We start from the raw sequence: 12,151 nt of genomic DNA, 5'->3' as shown, positions 1-12,151 counted from the left end.
CATACAAACAAATGCAATCAATGTGCATACATATGTACTACATTTATTGTAGCACTAACAAACTGCCGTGAGTAAAGACCGACATTGGTCGCGTTCATAAGACGTAGCTGTTTAGCTCATCTGCTACGAAACTGCTGGCAACTGTTGGACCCCACAATTACGTCTTAGAAACGGCTTGATGAATATGCTGCCAAATGAACAGCTGATAAATGTAAACAAATGAAATTGCAACAGATAGTTGCGCCGATACTATTTAGAATTCAACGCTAAGCGGCCGCCGTGTTGAAAAAATCGTTCAATGTTACAATGAATTAAACAGTGTAAAATTACATAGCAAACATCTTAAAAACATATATTTAGAAACGTAGTACTATTATAAAATATTTTAGCTACTTTATCACGTGAGTAATATAAAATATAATACATTTGTTTGCAACTGCCACCTAACAAAGTGGCGTTAAATTTATTATAAGCGGCGTAAGTCTTTTCGATCAGCTGTTTAGGCTAAGCCCAACACGTTGAGTTCAGGTAGCGTAAAAGTTTTCCGCTGGATAAAATGGCGGAAAGTTGCCAACTGTTGGGCTGAACGTAACTACTCAACTGTGCGTTTCTAAGACTAACAGCCAACGGTTACCCAACAGCTACGACTTATGAACGCACCCATTGATCTTCAATTCCTTGCATTTGGAGCATGTAGGCCTATACATACATATGTATGAATGTATCTTGGTTATTTAGAAAGCGAAATGAAAAACAAAAAAGTCGTTCGTCGTAAAAACCTTGACTACTTCCTGAAACAGTAAACAGTTTTACGTGTAAGAAATAAGTAATTACATAATAATAGAGGTAACATAAAACCGTTATGAGAGAAAACTGAAAATTTATGCATCGAGAACAATATCGCGTGTATCCGTAAGCCATTGAGCTCCAGGTAAAATTGCAAGTTCCTTGTTTTTAATTATTAAAAAGAAACATGAAATATTTAGAATTTCTCTTTCCTTCTTCCGCATGATGCAATTGATGTGTTCCCATATTGGCATGACAAAAACAAATGTTCACATTCAGTAAGTCAAAAACTTCAATTAATATAATCCGGTTCAACCTTCCACAACTTCCTTAGTGGATCAGAAATCGGTGGTAGTAGGGTGTTATCCCTACACTAATTTGTTGTAGTTTTTCGATCCCGCCTCTTACACTAACTTATTCACATGTATCTACTTATTTATTATTAAGTTATTTAGTCCGATGCAGTACACCACGATCACCGAAGGAATTGGCAGCATACTATTACTTGGATTAAAACGAAAAGTTGCTCTTTTGAAAGGAAGCGAAATCTTTAAAAATCAATTTGGTTTGAAAACGCAACAACATCCCATTATACCGTTATCACAAAATCCATCGGTGAACATAAATGACGTGACCAACAAAATTGTCGGTATTTGCAATCATCATGATCAGCAGTAGGTAACCTGTAATATTCCTTACTAATATTTTTCATTCAAATTCCTCATTTCTTACAGAAGAAAGGAGCGTATTTAAGGCCGATCTTCCTTTATGTAAGCTGTAATCTACAGACGTTGCCCAATTCAAAAACTATTTCGACTGGCTTGCTATCATTAGCAAAGCAAATCTCGCGGAGTAAATTTAACTCTTCCAAAACATCCTTGTTCACAAGCATACTACTAATTAAAGCTATAGAAAACTGCCCTAACTCGTTGGGTCCCCGGTTACTAAAGCTACGTTTTATATTCAAACTTTCTTGGCGTTTCATAACAACAACAAAAATAATAAAAAATGTCATCTAATAAGAAGAGTGACGTGTGGTTGCACTTCTCGGAAGAGAAGGATGAGAAGGTTAAGTGTAAGTGTTAAGTTGTAGGTGGTCAGCAGTTGTCGGTGTCAAATAAATCAACTTGCGGTCTTATTCGTCACATGAACAGACGACACCAGTTCCAGAGAATCTCTAGACAGGCCCAACCTATAGAAGAAGTACTTCTTGACATCGAAGGCAGTGAGCTCAACAACAACATCCGTGAAGTCAACAACAACAACAGTGAAGTCAACAACAATAACACCCGTCAGCTCAACAATAGCACAGTAACACCGCAGGTTCCTGGCCAGATCCGACCACGGGCATTAAACGTATCGCAGCCACAAGTAACAAACTTTTTATATAAACCTCTTCCAATAAAGAAGCAGCGCGAAATCGATCAACAGGTATTAAAAATGATAGTCCGCGAATATCTTCCTTTCAGCGTAGTAGAAGACATAGAATTTAAGAAGTTGGTGTTTCTCTTGAATCCCAATTACAAGCTTCCAAGCCGAAAAACGATTTCTTCCTCATTGATTCCTGCCACATACAACGATACAGTAGAAATTGTTAAAAAGCGGTTAGAAAGAGCTTATGCCATATGCTGAATTATGGACGGGTGGACTTCTCGTGCTCAAGACAGCTTTTGCAGCGTTACCGCTCATTATGTTGTAGAAGAAGAAAAAAGAACATTTCTTGCGTCGGACTTACTAGCCTGTTGTGCTTATGCGGAAAGGCACACTGGCGAAAACATTACAAAAAAATGAATGAAATTTTTAATGAGTGGGGAATTTTTAACAAAGTTACTGTTGTGGTAACTGATAATGCTGCGAATATGAAAGCAGTGGTTCGCGGGGGAGGCTGGCGCCATTGGGGGTTGCTTTGCACATTCTTTAAATCTAGTTGCACAAGCAGGATTGAAGGAAATAGAACCTGTTTTATGTAAAGTCAAATCAATTGTTTGGTTTTTTTCAAAGAGTAGTCATGCTCATTCAAAACTTACAGCTACGTTAGAACACAGAATAAACAGTATACAGAAGACGCATGTCGACTATCCAACCAATTTGAATTTATGGCACGAGCGGTGAGGCAAGCAAGGGTATCACAAGCGGCGCTGCCTTTGTTACTTTAGCAGTATTTTCACTCGGCTGACGATGTTAATTCCATCGTCGCTATGACGACAAGATGTTAACTACGTTTTCCATCACGATCAGCGTTGCCGTTTTGGTACAATTGTATATTTTTTAATACTGTTTTTCTAAATTTTAATATCTGATCCTTTTTTGTTCCCAAATGCCGTATTTTGATANGCGGCAACGCTGATCACGATGTGTGTTTATGGCGAGATGTTAACTTCATGTTATTCATAGTGGACGTGATGTTAACTCCTCTGCTCTGTTCCGGGTCGCCATGTTATTCATAGTGGTCGTAATGTTAACTTCTCTGCTCTGGTCCGGGTTGTAATATTACGTCCGCCGAAGAAAAATAAATTTGTATGTGGTGCGTCTTCTGTATACTGTTTATTCTGTGGTAGTAGCTAAACAATTTTGTGGATTACGCTTGTATTTAGTATTGAAAGACAAACACTAACAATAACAAAGAGATTTAAGGATTTACAGCCAATGTAATAAATAATAATTAGAAACTTAAATAAATATTTTGACGCTTCCGTACATCTGGCAGGGCTGCCATTAGTATCACGTGTTGCGTTTTTGTATTCACGTTGCTGATTTCATGTACCTAATTTCATCTCTTCATAGAATTATCAAGATTTGTCTAAACATCCGTCGGTGAGTCCTCGGAAGTATTCTTTGTGCAAAATCCTTTTTACTAATTTCACCATTTTGAAAAGTGTTTTTGCCTCAATTCATCGATTTGTATGGCATTAGCTGTCACTTTTAATTGGTTACTGCATTGGCTACTTTAACCAAGATTTTTGTATGCAGTTGTCGGTGAGTCCGTGAAGTATTATTTGTGAAATTTTTTTTTACTAATTTCCCCATTTTAACATATTTTTTGCATAAAAATATCAGTTTGTGCGGCATTAACATGGTGTTTTGAAACTGTAGTTGGACCTTTCATCTAGAATGATACAGACACTTCTCAATCTGGGTGGTCTTCAGTATCTACGTTCCTGATTGCTTCTCTTTGTGTGAACTATTCTGTAGATTTAGTACAACACATTACTCTTATTAGCGTCAAAATCTTTATTTAACACCCGTGTAATCCGAATCTTCGTAGTTAAGAATTCGTAGTTCCGTTCCGAAAAGTCTGAAAATTGGTATGCGGTAATCCGATCGTAACTATCGACGGTACTGCAAGCTAAAAGCGTGAAATTCGAAGTTCTTAATCAGCAGGTTTGACAGAAACAAATCAAAATAAATATAATCGCAAGTGAATAGTGAATAGTGAAATTTAAAAATTGGTTTAGTCGTTATTTGAAAAGAATTTTCTTTAAGTAGAACACAATGGAATCAGTGGCCGGAGCACTTTTGTCTCAGGAAGAACATGCTGCAGCTAACAGTTGCATTAATTTACAAAGGAGATTGTTAGTAGTTGTGATCCCTTTCTTCTTTATTGGCGCTGTAACCGCCTAAGCGATTTTGGTCGAGTCCAAAGCAGCACGCCAGTCATTTCTCTTCTGTGCTAACTGACGCCAATTGGAAATGCCAAGTGAAGCCAAGTCCTTCTCCACCTGGTCTTTCCAACGCAGAGGAGGCCTTCCTCTTCCTCTGTTACCAGCATCGCGGCCCGCGTTGAATATTTTCAGAGCACGTGTGTTTCTGTCCATTCGAACGACATGGCCAAGCCAGAGGAGCCGCTGAATTTTAATTCGCTGCACTATGCCTATATCGTTGTAAAGCTCATACAGCTCATCGTTAAATCGTCTGCGATATTCGTCATCACGAACGCGTAAAGGTCCGTAAATCTTTCGCAGAATCTTTCTCTCGAAAACTCCAAAAGCCGCCACATCAGATGCTTGTGATCTTTGCACGACGAGAGAGGACTTTACTTCTCAATTGCCTACTCAGCCCAAAGTAGCACTAGTTGGCAAGAGTTATTCTCCGTTGGATTTCAAGGCTGACATTATTATTGGTATTAATGCCGGTTCCCAAAAAACGAAGTCGTCTACTTTTTCAAACTTGTAACTGTCAACAGTGACGTGAGTGCCAAGACGCGTAAGCTCTGACTGTTTGTGTGATGACAGTAGGTACTTCGTTTTGTCGTCGTTCACCACCAGACCCATTCGCTTTGCTCCTCTATCCAATAACGAGAAGGCAGAACAGACGCGGCTCTTATTTTTACCGATAATATCGATGTCCTCGGCATACGCCAGCAATTGTACGCTCTTGTAAAGTATTGTGTCAGATTATTAAAAATTATTAACCTTTCCATTTTTTATTTACCTAAATCACCTAATTTAGCCACCTAAATTAATTCTTAAAAATGCATGACATCCGTATTCGCATCACGAGCTCTGGCATTCCAACCTTGGCAACGACCAACGGGGCGTAGCTCTATCACAGCAAATTGATGGCTCCACCTTCTGTTGCTTGAAAGACGATGCCCCAACGAGACTCACAGGCACCACATGGCGAGCCATGATCTCGTTGTCCTCCGACCACCTTCCCGTCATACTATCCATTGACCGCCTGAACGATTTTGTAGTCTCCGAGCGCCGTACATATGTCAACATCAAAAAGTCCAACTGGAACGGCTTCAGAGACTACGTGAAAACTCTCTTAGGTGCCCTACCAACTCCACCTGATGCTCGAACAGCCGAGCGCAAATTCCGCACGGTCTTAAACGTGGCAGCTGCCCGCTTCATCCCAGCCGGACGTATACCGGAGATTTGACCAGGCTTTCCGGCCGAAGCGGCAAGACCCGCTGACGTCCGAGACCGAACCAGGCGAACCAATCCCGACGATGCTAGCATCAATGATCTTAGCGCTGAGATCAAGCGCCTCGTAAACAACCCCATGCGGAACAAATGGTTGGAGCACCTCAAATCATGCAACCCTCAAGAGGGCGTAAGCAAGCTGTGGACTACAGTAAAGTCCCCCTCGAAACCGACGAAGTATAATGACCAAACAGCCGTCAAATTCGGCAACGAAATTCACACCGACTCCAAGAAGTGCGCGCGTGAATTTTGCCGACAGTTTATTGTACACCCTGCGAGGAGCATAACCCAACGCAGCATACTCCGCAAAGCTCACAACATCCGAGCAACTGACACACCACCAACATTCACGCCCAACGAAGTACAAGGCGCGATTCACAAGGCCAAGGCATCGAAATAAGTCGCCCAGATGGCATTTCCATGCTGATGCTAAAGCAATTGGATGCCCCGGGAGTCGAAAACCTCACAAAACTTTAAAACGCCTCTCTAGCCACACACACCATCCCAGAGATATGGAAAAACGGGAGAGTAGTCCCCCTGCAAAAACCTGGGAAGAACGCAGAGTTAGGTAAATCCTACAGGCCGATCACACTCTTCTCTCCGGGGACCAAAACCCCAGAAGCGCAACTCCTCCCGCAACCGACTCAACGCCTGCATCTTTCCTCACATTAGCACGGACTCAGGAAGCTACACAGCACCACGACTGCACTAAACACCGTCACAGCGCAAATAACTGACGGTTTAAACCAAAAGCGCTATTGCGCCCGCCCCATCTTAGTGGTACTTGACCTATCAAAGGCCTTCGAAACCGTCAATCATACAACACTTATAGAGGACATTATCTCGTCCTCCCTACCGCCGCACACAAAACGTTGGATTGTCAGTTACCTCTGCGGGAGGCAGTCATCTGTTGTATTCAGAAACAAAACATCAAAGCCGCTTAGGATTAAGCAAGGTGTACCACAAGGTGGGGTACTATCACCGATCCTGTTTAACCTATATCTAGCGAAACGCCCTCCTCCACCTCAGGGAGTCTCCTTAGTCTCATACGCGGATGACTGTTCCATCATGGCAAAAGGCAACAATATCGACAGCATGTGCACACAGCTCAACCGCTACCTCGAGGAGGTCTCCGAATTTTTCACAGCGTGCAGCTTACAAATCTCGGCCGCTAAGTCAACAGCTACACTCTTCACAACGTGGACAAAAGAGGAGAGCCTCGAACTGAACGTGTTTATTGGCGGAGTCAAGATTCCGACGGTCAACCATCCAAAGATACTACGCGTCACGTTCGACAGCCTCATGTCCTCAGCACACACCACCACTGTTTGAAAGAAACTGCGAAGTAGAAATAAAGTCCTCAAGTCGCTCGACGGCAGCACTTGGGGAAAAGATAAAGAAACTCTGCTCGTGACATATAAAGCGATCGGCCCAGTGTGGACAGTAGGCACGAGTGACATGCAGTGGAAAAACCTACAGACATGCCAAAATGCCGCTCTACGAACCGCGACAGGGTGTCTCCTTATGTCCGCCGAATAACACCTACACGACGAGACTACGTTGCTCCGGGTAAAGGAACACAATATGCTGCTGTCAAGACAGTTACTGCTAGGCGGTCTGACTCCGAGTGCTGCACCACCAAGACACGTAAGGAGACACCTCAGTCATCTAGAAGTAGACATCGACCATCAACTTCATTCACCACTGAGCCGCGAGGCATACCTTGAGGGAATCAACAACCTTCATCGCGAAGCAGTTATCACCGCAACACGAGGACGCCACGAAAACATAGTCCTCGGTGGCCGGCCGCCTCCCATCGATATGAGCGAATTTGAGCTCCCGCGCGAAACTAGATCCACACTGGCGCAACTTAGATCTGGCTGGTGCAGTCGCTTAAATTCATACAGGACCTGACTAGACCCAGAGATCGCTGACACCTGCCCAGCACGCGGAACTGGTCCACACAACACCGCACACCTGTTCGCATGCCCTACATATCCCACCCATCTGACACCCGAAGCGCTGTGAACTCAACCTAACGAGACTGCTCGCTTCTTGGGCCTAAGGTTGGAGGAGTCAGATGGGGAAGACGAAGATGAATAAACTACCAACCCATTCGGGGACTACGTGCTGCTACAACATCAGTACTCTCCCTAGCTTGCAAAAAATGCTAGAAACCGTTGTGGAAAACCAGCTACAGTACTATGTGGAATCCAATAAAATACTCGTAAAAGAACAATCTGCATTCAGAGCTAAACATTCCTGTGAGACTGCGCTGAACCTGGTGCCTTCTCAATGGAAAGAAAATCTTAACTACCACCTTAATATAGTAGCCACTTTAAAAGAGCATTTGAAACAGTTGATAGGGTCCGAATGTTGGATAAGCTAAAATACATTGGCATAAAAAACACTGAGCTTGACTGGTTTAGAAGCTTTCTTTGTAATCGTAGGCAACAAACATTAGTTAATTCAAAGATATGTAGTAAGATAGCCGTAGACATCGGCTTACCACATGGCTCAGTTTTGGCACCCCTACTCTTTAATATATATATAAACGATATTAAGAGTTCTCATTGTAAAATAAAACTCTTTGCGGATGATGCCTTGTTAATGATCAGTGATAGCGAACTACCAAATGCGATTGTTAAAATGCAAGAAGATCTTGTTCTTTGTATCAATGGCTGTGTTCAAATAAACTCAAACTGAATGTGAAAAAGACTAACTTTATGGTATTGTTCAGAGCAGCAAATGCTGACTCCTTAATAGTGCTGGGTAACGCAGCGCGGCGTTGCTTCATTGCGTTGATACCGACGGTGGTGCTACTGGCGCTGATACACTAATTATCGATACCGTAGCGCATTGGCGGCAGTAACGCCAATAACGAGCTTGCGCACACTGAACGCAAAGAAGCAAGAACGATAGAATACGAAGATTGCGCCGATAGGGTTGCAAAATTGTTTTCGTATGCGCATCTAAAAAAGGTAAACAAAGAAGATGGGGAAGAAGAAAGAGTTGACAATTTGAAAACAATGCCAACAATTCGTCAATATGCGTAAAAGATTTAAGATGGAGAATCCAAAGCAGCAGCTTATTGTAGAAAACGCTATAAAAGATATGGATCCACGACTCAATAGAGATCCTGGTGAAGCGCGTACATTCGTTCCTGGATCGACATGGTTTTATTAACTTTGGCATTTTTAAACGTTTACGCCCCATACCTACTAAGAAGTTGGGCAAAGTTATAGTAATTGGAGCAGGCATCTCAGGGTTAGCGGCTGCCCAACAGCTACAGCAATTCGGTATAGGTGTCATTGTATTATTGTACTTTTCACAAGAGCAATTATATTGCTGATTTAGGCGCTATGGTAATAACAGATGTTTGGGGCAATCCAATGACTATACTAAGCAAACAAATTGGAATGAAGAGAGTGCACNAAATGCTAGAAACCGTTGTGGAAAACCAGCTACAGTACTATGTGGAATCCAATAAAATACTCGTAAAAGAACAATCTGCATTCAGAGCTAAACATTCCTGTGAGACTGCGCTGAACCTGGTGCCTTCTCAATGGAAAGAAAATCTTAACTACCACCTTAATATAGTAGCCACTTTAAAAGAGCATTTGAAACAGTTGATAGGGTCCGAATGTTGGATAAGCTAAAATACATTGGCATAAAAAACACTGAGCTTGACTGGTTTAGAAGCTTTCTTTGTAATCGTAGGCAACAAACATTAGTTAATTCAAAGATATGTAGTAAGATAGCCGTAGACATCGGCTTACCACATGGCTCAGTTTTGGCACCCCTACTCTTTAATATATATATAAACGATATTAAGAGTTCTCATTGTAAAATAAAACTCTTTGCGGATGATGCCTTGTTAATGATCAGTGATAGCGAACTACCAAATGCGATTGTTAAAATGCAAGAAGATCTTGTTCTTTGTATCAATGGCTGTGTTCAAATAAACTCAAACTGAATGTGAAAAAGACTAACTTTATGGTATTGTTCAGAGCAGCAAATGCTGACTCCTTAGTAGTGCTGGGTAACGCAGCGCGGCGTTGCTTCATTGCGTTGATACCGACGGTGGTGCTACTGGCGCTGATACACTAATTATCGATACCGTAGCGCATTGGCGCCAGTAACGCCAATAACGAGCTTGCGCACACTGAACGCAAAGAAGCAAGAACGATAGAATACGAAGATTGCGCCGATAGGGTTGCAAAATTGTTTTCGTATGCGCATCTAAAAAAGGTAAACAAAGAAGATGGGGAAGAAGAAAGAGTTGACAATTTGAAAACAATGCCAACAATTCGTCAATATGCGTAAAAGATTTAAGATGGAGAATCCAAAGCAGCAGCTTATTGTAGAAAACGCTATAAAAGATATGGATCCACGACTCAATAGAGATCCTGGTGAAGCGCGTACATTCGTTCCTGGATCGACATGGTTTTATTAACTTTGGCATTTTTAAACGTTTACGCCCCATACCTACTAAGAAGTTGGGCAAAGTTATAGTAATTGGAGCAGGCATCTCAGGGTTAGCGGCTGCCCAACAGCTACAGCAATTCGGTATAGGTGTCATTGTATTATTGTACTTTTCACAAGAGCAATTATATTGCTGATTTAGGCGCTATGGTAATAACAGATGTTTGGGGCAATCCAATGACTATACTAAGCAAACAAATTGGAATGAAGAGAGTGCACGTTAGGCTAGCATGTCCGCTATATGGAGCTTGTGGAAAACCTGTGCCCAAGCATAAGGACGATAAGGTGAGCAGAAATAATACGTAATAAGTATAGTTTATTTGATAAATATTATTGTTTTTCAGGTGGAACGTGAATTCAGTCGACTTCTTGAGTCCGCCAGTTATCGGTCTCATCAGCTAGACTTTATCTACGCCTACGATTACCTATACATACAGCTATACAGCTTAATTAACTAATTTTAAATATTCTAGTTTAGTAGTCAATAGTAGTGTATGTATATGTATTTACCTATACATATACATAAAAGCAGAAAAAGTTTATCAAATTTTGCAAGGTTGTAAGAAACCTAAATTTTTGTAAACCTTAATTATTAATTTTTAACTTTTAATATATATCAAAAGAAGGGTAGATCGATTACCTTTCTTTTGATCATAATGTCGTTGAAATCGCTTCACTTTTTTATACAAATTTTGCATCTTTTGAAAACACATATATGTAAGCAGAGAAGTCATGAAATTTTGTATTGTTGTAAGAAACCTTAATTTTTGTCAACCTTAATAATTAATTTTTAACTTTTAATATATATCAAAGGAAGGGTAGATCGATGACCTTTTTTTTGATTATAATGTCGTTGAAATCGCTTCACTTTTTTATACAAATTTTGCATCTTTGTAAAACAAATATATGTAAGCAGAGAAGTCATGAAATTTTGCATAGTTGTAAGAAGCCTAAATTTTTGTAAACCTTAATAATTAATTTTTAACTTTTAATATATATCAAAAGAAGGGTAAATCGATTACGTTTCTTTTGATTATAATTTCGTTGAAATCGCTTCACTTTTTTATACAAATTTTGCATCTTTGTAAAACAAATATATGTAAGCAGAGAAGTCATGAAATTTTGCATAGTTGTAAGAAGCCTAAATTTTTGTAAACCTTAATAATTAATTTTTAGCTTTTAATATATATCAAAAGAAGGGTAAATCGATTACGTTTCTTTTGATTATAATTTCGTTGAAATCGCTTCACTTTTTTATAAAAATTTTGCATCTTTTGAAAACACATATATGTAACCAGAGAAGTCAAGAAATTTTGCATAGTTGTAAGAAACCTAAATTTTTGTAAACCTTAATAATTAATTTTTAACTTTTAATATATATCAAAAGAAGGATAAATCGATTACCTCTTTTGATTATAATGTCGTTGAAATCGCTTCACTTTTTTATAAAAATTTTGCATCTTGTGAAAAGCAGGGATAAAGTCATGCAATTTTTTATAGTTTCGAAAACATCTACAAAGGAAATATAAATAAAAGGAATAATATATAATAAAGAATAAAGCAATTAAAAATATTTGTTTTCTGTCCTGCCCTTTTAAAACCCAGATACATGCAATGAAGATATTTTTATTTTTTAAACCACAGAATTTATTTAGTTTCTAGCACATTCGCTTATACATATACTTTAGAGATCATGAATTAAATTCATTTTGCATTTGTATACTTTTTTAGTATACATTCAATTAATTTCGCTTATACATATACTTCAGAGATCATGAATTAAATTCATTTTGCATTTGTATACTTTTTTAGTGTACACTCAATTAATTTCGCTTATACATATACTTTAGAGATTATGAATTAAATTCGTTTTGCATTTGTATACTTTTTTTGTGTACATTCAATTAATTTCGCTTATACATATACTTTAGAGATCATGAATTAAATTCATTTTG

The 12,151-nt window shown here is 39.6% G+C and overlaps 1 protein-coding gene across 2 annotated transcripts; it reads left to right on the top strand.

Annotated features, from left to right (window-relative positions):
• Nucleotides 1–9,802: 9,802 nt before the first annotated feature.
• LOC108360345 (possible lysine-specific histone demethylase 1-like) lies at nt 9,803–10,678 on the top strand. 2 transcript variants are annotated; one of them, XM_017612603.1, is made up of 3 exons: nt 9,803–10,280; nt 10,339–10,481; nt 10,541–10,678. In XM_017612603.1, the coding sequence occupies exons 2-3, from the start codon at nt 10,344–10,346 to the stop codon at nt 10,652–10,654; spliced, it is 252 nt and encodes an 83-aa protein (XP_017468092.1). In that variant the 5' UTR covers nt 9,803–10,280; nt 10,339–10,343; the 3' UTR covers nt 10,655–10,678. The 2 variants fall into 2 exon arrangements, with proteins under 2 accessions (XP_017468092.1, XP_017468091.1); XM_017612602.1 differs by having other exon boundaries at nt 9,803–10,481.
• The last annotated feature ends 1,473 nt before the right edge of the window (nt 10,679–12,151 follow it).

This window comes from Rhagoletis zephyria, unplaced genomic scaffold, assembly GCF_001687245.7.
Source record: "Rhagoletis zephyria isolate East Lansing unplaced genomic scaffold, Rhagoletis_zephyria_1.1 Rzeph_scaffold_00558, whole genome shotgun sequence".
Lineage (NCBI taxonomy): Eukaryota > Metazoa > Arthropoda > Insecta > Diptera > Tephritidae > Rhagoletis > Rhagoletis zephyria.
This window is presented reverse-complemented; position numbering and strand designations above follow the sequence as displayed.